This window comes from Juglans microcarpa x Juglans regia, chromosome 4S, assembly GCF_004785595.1.
Source record: "Juglans microcarpa x Juglans regia isolate MS1-56 chromosome 4S, Jm3101_v1.0, whole genome shotgun sequence".
Classification (NCBI taxonomy): Eukaryota; Viridiplantae; Streptophyta; class Magnoliopsida; order Fagales; family Juglandaceae; genus Juglans; species Juglans microcarpa x Juglans regia.
In genome coordinates, this window is record NC_054601.1 from 6,006,227 (window position 1) to 6,019,179 (window position 12,953).

Here is a 12,953-nt window from a genome sequence, read left to right on the forward strand (position 1 = left end):
GCAACTTCCTTCTACTCTCTCATGGTAGATGACGCGACATCCCTCTTCTGTCATAGAGACACCAACGACAGACTCAAGAACTGAACCGCGCCATGTCGAGACTGATAATATTGGTTTTCTCTCTCCCAATCGATTGGTTTCGGCCAGTTCTATGCTCTCATGGCAGAAGTCGGTGTGGCGTTGGTTTGGCACTAAAACCGCGATGCGGCGTTGGTTTGGCATTGAAACCGCGCCGAACCCATCTATTTTCAACCCTAGTTCCAAAGTCATTTGTGCTACAAAAAAGAAAAGAAAAAGTGAAAGAGGAGGAAGAGAAGAAGAAGAGGAGAGTAGACTCAAGAGAGAAGGGGGTGATGCCGCGTCGACGGGAGGGGGAGAGTGAGTGATAGTGATGGGGGAGGAGAGAGAGAGAGAGAGAGAGAGAGAGAGAGAGAGAGAGAGGGGGGGGGGTTGTTTCGCGTCCGCCGCCCAGCCCTACACTTCAAGACGAGGTCCTAGGTTTATTTGCCTTCGTGCCCTCGCAAACGTCACTGACCTTCGAAATTCCCACGCAAATAACAAACTTTCGCTTTTAAAAGGGCAGTTTACTTCACTGTCGAACAAAAAATCAACGGCCTGCGTTCAACCATCCATATACATCAGCAGCAGCCATTCATGCGTTCCTTGAAGTCGTTCGGCGGATTAGAAAAGGTGAAAAGAATATAATTTAGTAAAAAATATAATCTTTAATATATTATTATTAAAAAGAAAAAGACTTTTTTTCAGACAAAACTCTCTTTTGTTTGTCTAATTTAATGCATAGAGTTTCACATTGGACAGCAAAGAAGCTTTTGTTACTTTGTGCCAAATGGAGGGTCCTTAGCTCTCTCTCTCTAGACTCTATCCGCCCTCTCACTCTCTCTCTCTCTCTGTGTCTCCGAGCTTCTTCTCTCTCCCAAACCAAACCCAGCAAATCGATTTTTTTTTTCGGTAGCCACTGCCTCACAAATTATAAGTTTCTTCAGGTAAAAAAAATTCAGCTCTACAATTTACAAGACATGCTTCCAATACTTGTTCTTTTTGTTTTCTTTGCCAGTTTTTGTTGTCCTTAATTTTCTAGTGACTCTACTTTCTGTTGTTACATCTCCGGCTTTCGTTTTTGTGCTGCTGAGGAATTGAAGGAATGACAGATGGTTGTAATATAAATTTGAGGTCATATTTATTGTGTTGTTGTTGTTTTTGCTGCTGCTTTTCCTTTTGCTTCCTGTATAATGAACATCGCATTTAGAATGCTGTGGTTAGTGGAAGTTCTCTTTTTCTTTTTTCCTGCCAAGAACCCGCATACCGAAAACTTTTAATAAATTCTTCCTTATTTTTCTGCCTTAAAAAGCATAAAATTTTGATTTTCTTTACTCTCATTTTTGGGTTTTCCCTCTCTCAGATTATATATTTATTTTCCTTTTATGCATTTAAATTTTTTGGCCACATTTAGTTCAAGTACGCCTCTGCTTTTTAGATTTATAGGTTGCGGTTCGATCTGCTGTGTAATTACTTTTTTTTTTTTTTTTTTTGAAATTATTCTCTTACGAATTTTTGGTCAACTTTCTGGACGTAGTTTAGTCCCTGAAGCTCTTTAGAATTTCTGTTCATTCCTCCCTGGATATTACGCAGCTTCTGTGCCCAAGTGGTCGCTATAAACTTCGGTTTCAAGTTATTTTAAACTAGCATTTCCTGTAACTACAGTGGGATCTCAACTACATGCTCAACTTTTTGTTATTAGTATAATATACGTTGAACATGTTGCTTGTACCTAGTTTTTGGGCAAAAAAAAACAGACAATTGTTTGTGATTAAAGGGATGCTTGATTAGATAAAGGAAAGTTTGCAGTTGATCATTGGATTACCTTCTATTTGTTTGCCTATTAAGGGTGCCAGCTGTTGTTTCATGTATTGGTGTTTACTCCTTTATCTGTTCAAAGATTCATGATTTCTCATATTTCTGATACATTTCTTTGATTATCAGATTAAAAAAAGAATTTCGGTATTTTGGGTTTTGCAAAATTTGGCAGGGTAAAATAAAATTGGAGATTTTCAGTGTAAGTTCCAATGTCTCCTCCACTGCTTGGTGTTGGGGAGGAGGAGGGCCGGGGCAATGTCACTTTAATGGCTTCCTCCTCCTCGCTTGACAGCTTATGCCGCAATAGCTATGAATTGAAAGAGCGCAACTACATGGGTTTATCTGATTGTTCCTCAGTGGACAGCTCAGTGGTATCCGCTGTGGCTGATGAGACTAAAAGTAGTAGTCTCAATGTGAAGGCTACAGAACTGAGGCTTGGGCTTCCTGGATCCCCATCTCCTGAAAGAGATCCAGAACACTGCTTGCCGAGTTCAACTCAACTAGATGAGAAACCCCTCTTCCCATTGCATCCTTTGAACGATGGCCACTACTCTTCTACACAGAAGAGTGTTGCTTCAGGCAGCAAAAGAGGGTTCTCCGATGCTATGGATGGATTCTCAGAGGTGAAAGTCACAGCTTTACTGAAGAGAATTGGATCTTGCTTACTGTTGGATCTATCTCTGATTTACCGCCACATGTTTGTTGCAGGGGAAATATCTTGCTAATTCAGAGGTAAAAGTGATGCTGTCTCCAAGGCCTTCTTCAAAATTGGGACTTAAAGCTGGTTCTGTTCTCGAGAACCTTGGGACTCAACCAGCAAACACAAAAGAGGTAGCACCACCAAAAATAGTACAAGAGAGGCCTCACGCTGCTATTGAACCCCGAGCAAGTCATAATGGTTCTGCAAATAGTAATAGCTGTGCTCCTGCTACCAAGTAAGTGCAAAGAGGGTTGTGACCATACTGTTGGGCTTAACCATGAGAATTATATTTCATATCCCCGTGTGGCAGGGCACAGGTTGTGGGTTGGCCACCTATAAGATCATTTAGGAAGAACTCATTGACTATTACTTCAAAGAACAATGATGAAGTAGATGGAAAAGTGGTGCCTGGAGCTCTGTTTATCAAGGTCAGCATGGATGGTGCTCCTTATTTGAGGAAAGTGGACTTAAAAAATTACTCTGCATACCGGGACCTGTCTTCTGCACTTGAAAAGATGTTCAGCTGTTTTACCATTGGTGAGTCGGTCCAAAGTTTTAGTTAATTTCAAAGATCATGGTTGACTTATTATATGATGTAGTTTTTTCGGAGCTTATATATTTTTGCACTTTAATGCTACATACTGTGGTTTGCATGGGCATGCTGCTGTTGTGATGTGTCAGGTCAATATGGATCTCATGGAACTCTGGGCAGGGAGGTGCTGAGTGAGAGCAAACTGAAGGATCTGCTTCATGGCTCCGAATATGTTCTTACATACGAAGATAAAGATGGTGACTGGATGCTTGTGGGTGATGTCCCCTGGGAGTAAGCTCGGATTCTCCTTATTTGTTTTCATTGCTTATCGAACTGTTATATAATGAAACTTTTTTATTTAAAAATTTAAAACTGCTGGGGTTATGATGTTGTTCTAAGGATGCTATTGTGTATTGGAATGATATCTAATGTTAATGATAGTTGAGAATTTGCTGAAAAATACTTAGAAGCCAGTGAAGTGGCAATTTATATGGATAGGTATTGGAACACATGCATGGGATGTGAGTTCATAGTATGCATGGTATACCCTATTGGCATGTCAAACAGTGCAGCAAGCTGTTGGCCTGCAATTGAGCTGACAAGTAGTAGTTAGTTTGGTCCAGTTTTACTTTTATAGATACATATGCTTAATCATTTTTGTAAAATTATGGAAAAGATCTGATATATTCTACTCCTTTGTTTTATATGTAAAGAATAGGCTAGGTGTTCTCTCTTTTATATATCCAGTGTACTTGGTTATGCCTATTGATATTAATAAATTTTTACTTATAAAAAAAAATGTAAAGAATACTTTCTGTTGTCCAGGACTCAGACCTTATTATACTCCTTAAGTTGAATAGCTTTTAATTTAGAAAATGAACTGTCAGCCATAGCAATAGAGAGAAGATTACCGGTATTGGATTGGGCGAAGAAAGGGAAAAAATGATTAAAAGATCTTCTTTTATATATTACTATCGAAGGTTCTGAGATGCTGGCATTTTGGTCAATTAGTTATGAGCTGAACCTTTACTTAAGGAGTAAGATTCTCTACATTGGGGTTCATCTCTAATTAATTGCTGCTTGCATCACACGTTTTATTACCCAGAATAGCTGTCTACTAAATTCCTAGGTGGAATATAATGTAACGTTTTACTTCTTGCAGGATGTTTATTGGTACATGCAAGAGGCTGAGAATCATGAAGAGTTCTGATGCTATTGGCCTAGGTGTGTATATCATGCATCCATAAAACTCTCTTATGTTTGCCCACCTCAGTAAATATTCAAACCACCCGTCCTTATTCAAACAGTTTTACACTCGAACATTGCATAAAGAAGTTGAACCCAGATCAGAGTCAGTGTGACTCTTAACAAAAAGTTGTTCATATTCTATTCATGGCAACTATACAACTGCTTAGCTTTTGAACTGATGCCTTTTCGATACCTTTAAATAATTGCTTTAGTACTTGAAACATTTAATGACAAATGCATTCCGCATGAATGGTTTGTAGTAAAGTTAATGCTGCAATGTAGGAAGTCGCCCAGAAACTTAACCCGGTCTAGCCATGTTAAGACTGCATTTTTTATTTATGGCATGGTGGTTGCTATCCAACCTGATCTCCTGCTTAGTATCTTAAAAAACATAATTTTATTCTTAAAAAATGAGAGCTATGGGATGGAATGGAACCGAGTGATGGGCCTGAAAAGATCTGGGTCCCAAGTTTCACACAAGGTATAACTTGACCATGATTCTTAATGCTGGCTTCTGCCTAAATTACATATGAAGATACTTCGGGCGATACTTGTTCATGAGTTGCATTTTAGCACCCGCATTTTACATGTCAGATTCAGTTCTCATGACCCCCATTTTTTTTTTTTTGTGCACAGCTCCAAGGGCCGTAGAGAAGTGCAGGAACAGGAACTAACTAGCTCTGGACATGATTAATCCTATCCTTCCAGCAGCCCACCAGAAGATGAGAAGGTAAAGAAGCAAATCAAGCAGATTTTAGTTGGAGGATGAGTCAATGAAGAATGGTAGGTTGTTGGACTGGGTAGGAGATCTTGCCTTGGCTGCTTTTACTATGTTACCTTATTTATGTTTTTCTTCGCCATGGAATTAATATTCTTGTGGGCAATTTCAAATTTGTTATATTTGTAGGACTCCCAAGACGTTATGTATGTGGGAGTACGTTTGTTGTTCTTCTATCTGTGCAAGTCCTGTTCCGGTACAGAATGCTTAGTATGTAAAGTGCGTTGGTCTGTGAACTCTACTCTGTTATGTATGCGTGTATGATCAAAGACCTCCAAGTTTTCTTTCGGCCTGACTTCCTTTTCAAGTTGTTTGCGCCTGTGTATGATCATGATTCCCTTAAGTTATAAGAACTTGGGGTCAATAGGAGAAATAGACACACGAAATAGGCCTGATAGCATTTATTGGGCATTTAATACTCTCCTAGTTGAGTTACTTAAAAAAAAAAAAACTCTCCTAGTTGAGTTATTGATAAAAACAAAAAATACTCTCCTAGTTGAGTCTCAAGTTTAGACAAGAATTTGAGAAATTTTTGTTCATGTTAGGGGTGGGCGACTGGTGGCTGGCCACCACATCCGGCCCCTCCGCCCCCACATGGGGCAATCGGGGGCATCTGCCCACACATCGTTGGCATGTGAAAGGACCCCTAAACGGTTTTGGGAGTTGGGGGTCGGGGTTGGGTTGGGCCCAAAAGGTTTCTCGCATTTGCCCAGCCTAAATAAATATATATATTAAAAAAATAATAATAAAACTATGTTTAAACATATGTAATTATTGTCGTCATCCCGTTCAGTTGTTGTAATCTCTCTCTCCCTCTCGTCGTTGCCTCCAGCCTTAGTATCTCTTTCTTTGTGGAAGCGCTCTTACTCTCTGATATTTATCGTGGCTCGTGGGTGGGTGGTGGTGGACGGCCATGGGGTCAATCCGCCCTCGGCATTCAAATGGGGGCACCCGCCCACGGGGTCGGGGCAGGGCCAGTGGTGACCCGTTTGGGGGTGCGGGTAGCAGCCTATTTCACGTATATGCATAACAGACAATTAACATACATTTGGCATTGACATGCGTGCGATATATTATATTGAATTAAAGTCTCAAACTTTCACAATTGAAAAAGGGTTTGTGTAGTCTGTTCTTAAACAAAATGAGAAACTGCCAGCCCTTTGGATATGGTTGTCGGAGAAAACACGAGGCATGCATGTGCTGCTCTGCTCCCTGGTTGCATTATTGATGTCATTGCTCAGTATTTAAGTTATTAGTGCAGTCGGTTGTAGGAAGGGGGCCATACATAGCCAGAACCATTGATCTTGAATTGATTGAGGTACGACATTGTCCTGCGGTCTATATATGCAAGGTAATTGTCAGTAACTTAAGGTAAAATGGCATAAACGAGGTTGATGTTTGTCCACCAATCGAGGAATTTTAAACAGCGTTGCCACTGTAGGGTGTAAAAACTTACAAGTGAACATGATAAAAATCGAGGTAAATATATCTCAATAAAAAATGGAGAGTTTGTTATTTTAATAGAATAAAAATGTCAAAATTAATATTTTAATAGAATAATAATAAATTTAGAGATTTTGTTATTTGATGTTATTGAAAAATAGTTAGTTAAATTTATAAAAGTGGATTTTCTAATTAAAATTTGGCTAAACTTTAGTTAGGCAACTATTGGTGCACTCAGATCTTGTCTTTTTAACTTTCATATTTTACTATCTATTACTAAATATTCATTAAGAATTGTAAGATATATTTTTCAGGTTTAAGTCATAAAATTAAACAAATTCTAAATATTTTAATAAAATTTTGTGATAATTTCTGCTTTAAACTGCCATGATTAATCATCATAGGCTGTCCAAACCCAGTTCTAGATAAATCTTAGTAGATTGGGAGAGAGAAGTGCAAATAAAGTGAAATAAACTGGGAATTACTTTAGTTTAGATGGTGAAAGTATTTTATTTAATATTATCTCATTATTATAATTTTTTTAAATTTTTATATAAAATATAATAAATAATTTAATTTTAAATTTTAAAATAATAATAATATTAAAAAATAATATTTTATTATATTTTTAACTTTTATTTTAATCCATCTCATTTTAATTCAATTCAATTCATCATCCAAACGGACTCGGTATCAGAACGTTCAGTAATAAATCCTGAGGTCAATGGATCGGTTCCTTAAGTATAATCATATATCCTTTACGGTCATTTTTAATGAGCATCTTTAGACGGTTAGATATAGGTAAGACTGGTCTAAAGAATTCTCTCTTCCTTCCTCCAGGTAATGTGTGGGAAAAAAGTGGGCCCCATTTTGAGTTTATTTATTTTTATTTTTTTTATAAACATTTTGAGTTTATTAGTCGGACCTAAATGTATGATTATTCCTTCTTTATCCAACTGCCATTTTTTCCTGCGGCGAGGGAGTTATGTTTTAGATAGGAAAAATAATATTTGTACTTCTTTTGAAATAAATGAATAAACCTAAAATTTAAATGAAATTTTATTTAGTAGTAAATCTTATTTTTTTTAAAAAGAATGCACACTGCTCGGATATCTTAAAATTATATATAATATTATTCTTTAGACAATTGTAAGTGAGACGGCCTTGTCTCTCTCTCAGGTGTATTGAAAATGGTGTATGCATGGGACATAACATATACAAAAATGCTTAATTCGGAACCCAAATAAATAGTGTCTCGAATAAGTTTTTTTTTAACTTAGTGGTTAAGAAAATATTTTTTAATGATGTCGTGATTGTTTTTTCAAAAAAAATGTTTATGATGATTAAAAAAATACATGAAAAAAAAAAGAAAAGAAAAATGAAAAATTGAAATACACTATTCGGTAACTATTCGGGACACAATTTCGGTGACTGTAGCACCGCTCTAACATATAATAGCACGATTAATGATAGAAACAATTTTTTTACAATGCCATTACAAAAGGAGAGCAGGTTTTTTTTTTTTTTTTTTTTCAATCAAATCTTATTACTATTTTATAATTTATTTCAGTAAATAGCCCCCATTTGAAAAAACCAAAAAACAAAAAAGTGAAAAGTATTGTGACTATTGTCTATTCGTCATTTTCCTCAAGAGGGTTGCTATGGAACAAAGAGCGGTAGTTTGGGAATAGCCTTGCTCCTCTCGAGCACACCTTAATTTCAACGACAATAATGAAATGATATTATCATCTGATGAACAACATTTTCTAATCGAGGACCATCTAGTCTAGAAGGCTTAGTTCATTGCGAGGTTATTACAAGATTTATGATTGACCAAAAACCATATGTTTCTAGTCATACATATAACAAGATATAGTCACATACACTGATCATAAGCTAAAAGGAGGAGAAGTCGATCGTTACAGGTATTAAGCTCAATTTATAATCCCTCAATTTGTGTATCCTACAAGCCAAATGGCCACTAAAATCAGGCTGAGACACATGAAGGAAAGACAAAATAAAAGTTAGCCGGAAGTGTCCGACACTGATGAATGAATTGAAAGAAATTCCCCAACAGGAACCAGCACTGATTTATGTATCCGATTGGACATTACGACAGTGCCAGCATTATAATGACAAGGTGAGAAAAATCTCCTCTTATTCAAATTTGAGGAAGAAAAAGATGCGTGCCATGAATGAAATCTGAGAAAGGTGCTTACTTTTGGCTTTCTACTTTGGCTCGAAACTTCTGTTCTAACACAGATATCTCTGTCTCGAGGCTGAACATTCTATTAAGAGCATGCATATTCTCGAGGGTCTCGCTCAGTGTCCGGCTGTCACTCCCATCACATCTCAGATGCTGCATGGGACCATGAAGGAGCTTGTTCACTATACCACGGCTAAGATCCTCCACAGCTTTCCTTGTTTTTTTTGGAATGTCGTCACCCATCTTTGACAAGCATTTTTCTAGCTCCGCCATTCTTATTCTTTCAGCATAAGCCCTCAATTTCTTAATGGTAGGAACAGTCTCCAATGAATCCCTCCACGCTTCAAATTGTTTTGATTCCTCAGCAATAATTGCTTGCGCTTCCATTGCTTTCCGAAGGCGATCCTCTTTATTGGCAGCAACAACCTCCTTTAGGTCATCGACATTGTAAACTCGCACAGTTTCAATATCTGCAACACATGAGCTGACATTTCGAGGAACAGAGATATCAACGAAGAGCCTTAAACCCCCAACTTCTGGGCCAACAGGGGGAAGATCCTCAACATGCTCTTTCAAAAGTAATGGGGCTTTGGACGCGGTGCTGGTGAACACGACATCAGCTTCAGCAGCACAAGTTAGCATTTCTTCAAGGGGTTTGTATGTTATCTCAACATTCGTTAACTCTTCACGGATGGCTGCAACTCTCTCCTCAGTTCTATTTACAACCACCATCTTTGTGCAACCTTTTGCTGCCAAGTGTTTGATCACAAGCTTCCCCATCTTACCTGCTCCAATAACCAACATTTTTGCTGTAGCATGTGAGGATTCAGGAAGCTTCATTAAGGCAAGCTCAACAGCAGCAGAACTAACAGAAACTGCCCCGGCAGCAATGTTAGTTTCAGTCCTAACACGCTTTCCCACTGTTATTGCATGCTTGAACAGCCCACTAATGTTCCTCCCAAATCCAACAACTCCTTGCCCAACTTTGACAACTTGTTTAACCTGAGCAAGAATTTGACCTTCCCCAAGGACAAGAGAGTCGAGACCTGCTGAAACTTCAAAAATATGCTGGGTAGCATCTTTGTTATAAAGCAGAAACTGATGTTGACAGAGCTCTGAAACAGGGATCCCACTGGTCTGCCAAGGAGAAGCAAGAATATTTTTTTCAAATATAATCAAATTCATGATCATGAAAATGCAATAGGGTAGGACACACTCCTTCTAAACAGTGTCACACACCAATCACTGTGTTAACCCTCTATCTCAATCCATGAAAAGTCCGCAAACAACATGGATGAACAGTAAGTCACTAATGGGAAGGTGAAAAAACAGCAGGTCAATAATAAGAGGAAAATCATTGCAAAAAAGAAACCACTGGGACAGATTGATTAAAAAATGGTCCAAAAGTTTTTGCATGACAGATCTTGATCAGAAGGCTATCTACAACACGTTTTTCATTAGCAGCATTTTAAATTGACCAATCCATTTGTGTTTGTCACTACCAAACCAGGATATTTACAATTTCGGTGGTCTTCACTCTATAAACCAATCCTAGTATTGATCAAGAGAGGGATAGGACCTTTGACATCCATTCAGTCACTTCTTTGACACCGCGATGCTGTGAAAGGGCTAAAACATATATCTCCATTCTATTGCAGGTGCTAAGGACAGCAGCTTCTTCTATATGATTTAAACTACACAGCTCCCCAATGGCTCTAGGCCACTCTGCTTCTGGAATGGCAAGTTTCTCACGCATCTCAACTGGGGTAGTGTGAACACTAAGTCCAATTACCACAATGCTACTCCTTTCTTTTGTATATCCTGAAAAAACAATTGCACAGTTCAGAAAAGCCATATTTCTTAAAGCTTTTAACGAATTTTATTCCCAAAAGCACTGCGAAATTCTCAATAGAACATTAAAAAATAAAAGAATAAGCGATCTCATTTCTGGCATAAGTAGAAATCATGCACTGAGAGTTACACACATATCCCGCATTAATCACTGAAAATATATCATATATAAGTTTACATGACACTCGAACTCAACCGATCACATGATCAAAACTTTGTGAATTGAGACCTATATTTACTGAATCTTAATTCTTATCACAAATGCTTGGAAGTGCTTACAAAAAAATTCTTGGATTTTGAAACTTATTTGTGCACAGCCCCCGTCCTGAACGTTTAATGTTACCAGTAACTGAAAAGGATGCAGAAGAAAACTCTATTTAATTGGCTAAGCTATTAACATTTCTCGACATCTAATTAAATCATCCATGACTTAGCAACTGTATCATCAACATTCTGATGATTTCTCCACATGTAATAAAATCATCAATTTCCATATGCAAAGACAGGTGGTTATGTCCTAATAATCGAAAGCTTACAAATCATAAAGGAACATTAAACTCTTTCGAAGCTATTACGGTAAAAAAAGAAGAAAGAGATGAACGGGAGCTATTACTGTCAGCAGCAGAGATCTTGAGCTGTTCAAGAGCGGACAGCTTATCGGTCTGAACAAAAGCATCTGAGGCAGCAACCTCGCACCTAACTCCTCTCTGAATCAAGGTTTTTCTGCTCCAAATGGGCTTACAAAGAATGGGAAGCTTAGAGGAAGGCGAGGCCCTTGAAGACAGCGCAGATTTCAGGAACGGAGCCTCCAATTTGGCACCGGCAAAGCTGGTCGTCGAGAAAGCCATCGCGTCAGCCTCCAAGAGCCAAAACCCAAACCCTAGAACTCTGAACTCAGAGAGAGAGAGCGTGAGATGGAGATAAAAGATTGAGCCCTTCAGAAGAAGAGAATGTGATCGTTGAAACAGGGCGGGGGGCTTTGGTTAGTTGGGGGTAGAAAAAGTGAACATGGGGCGTCTCTGACCATCTTGTCTGGTCCGGAATAATTTATTTATTTACTTATTTATTTAATTTAGGAGAAATTATGATATGGGGTTATATAATTCATTATCTTCTCGTCATATATAATATTAGGCGATAAGTTTATAAATAAAATATAATAAATAATTTTTAATTCTTTAATATCTCGTTATAAAATAATAAAAAAGTAATAATAATTAAAATGATGAATACGCATTACTCGGATTATATCATATGGGAGGTGAATGGCAGCAAGGAGTCTGGGAGTTTGTCGTCTCTTTGACTTCTCATTGATCCATGCACCACACGGTTTTTTCCACACGGCACACTCCTTTCCCACGCTCTCTTTTAAGATTATTAATGTGACAAAAATTATATTCATCTTAATTCTCATAATGTTTCCATCCTTCGGTATAAGATGATAAGTTCATAAATAAAATGTAATAAATAATTTTCAATCACATAATACCATATTATATAATGATAGAAGTTGAGATGATGAGTAACATTACTCTTAATATTATTATGCACTTCATTTATATAATTATTCTATTAATATGTCATTATCGTGGGATTTATTTAAATATATATTCAAAACAAAATATTCCTTTTATATTTGCATTTTTTATTATTTTTTTTAATAAGACGCGTGGTATCACATGGTAGTTCGATATCAATATAACAAAATGAGTGGTATAACTGAGAAGACATAGTATCATTTTTCTTTTCTTAAAATATGTTCCAATTACATATAGGGTGTTGCTGCTCAGCTTGAACATTTTACCTCTTCAAAATTATCACTAGTGCAATTGTATTTTTTTTCAAACATTTTTTAATCATTTTTAAACATTTTAAAAAAAATACACAAATTCACTAATAGTTACTTTCTTAATTATTAAGAAATAAAATACATAAACGGTCAAAATGAGGGAACCACTTAGCATTTTTCTTACATATAACTTGAAAATTTCTATTTTACCTCACATTTATAGAATGAGATGAAAATAAGATGCAGTATAGTATATAACATTAATGGATCTGATATAACGTAGATCTTCTTTTTCGAATAAATGATCTCGAGCATCTGCCCAAAAGCAGTTGGGGTTCATCATCTTCTCACAAATCTTACTTAAAGTTTGTTTGTCTTGTAAATTAAGGTATAACACTTTAGATGATCTTTATTTTTTGGACAAAAAAAAGTCCTTAAAAATATGAAAAATGATATAAGAACAATTATACTATGATTTGTTTACTACTAACTATATAAAAAAAAATTATTATTTTATTTATTTTGAACTGC

General features: G+C 36.9%; 2 protein-coding genes across 3 annotated transcripts; one reads left to right on the forward strand and one right to left on the reverse strand.

Moving 5' to 3' along the window:
• The first annotated feature begins 820 nt into the window (after window positions 1-820).
• On the forward strand, window positions 821-5,420 carry LOC121262996 (auxin-responsive protein IAA9-like). 2 transcript variants are annotated; one of them, XM_041165750.1, is made up of 7 exons: window positions 821-1,004; window positions 2,002-2,498; window positions 2,584-2,810; window positions 2,886-3,112; window positions 3,257-3,398; window positions 4,270-4,331; window positions 4,992-5,420. In XM_041165750.1, the coding sequence occupies exons 2-7, from the start codon at window positions 2,085-2,087 to the stop codon at window positions 5,027-5,029; spliced, it is 1,110 nt and encodes a 369-aa protein (XP_041021684.1). In that variant the 5' UTR covers window positions 821-1,004; window positions 2,002-2,084; the 3' UTR covers window positions 5,030-5,420. The 2 variants fall into 2 exon arrangements, with proteins under 2 accessions (XP_041021684.1, XP_041021685.1); XM_041165751.1 differs by lacking the exon at window positions 821-1,004 and adding an exon at window positions 1,026-1,191.
• Window positions 5,421-8,358: 2,938 nt separating this feature from the next.
• LOC121262905 (glutamyl-tRNA reductase 1, chloroplastic-like) lies at window positions 8,359-11,680 on the reverse strand. Its single transcript, XM_041165598.1, has 3 exons — window positions 11,247-11,680; window positions 10,362-10,603; window positions 8,359-9,919 (listed from the first exon to the last, which is right to left on the reverse strand). The coding sequence occupies exons 1-3, from the start codon at window positions 11,479-11,481 to the stop codon at window positions 8,792-8,794; spliced, it is 1,605 nt and encodes a 534-aa protein (XP_041021532.1). The 5' UTR covers window positions 11,482-11,680; the 3' UTR covers window positions 8,359-8,791.
• Between the last annotated feature and the right edge of the window lie 1,273 nt (window positions 11,681-12,953).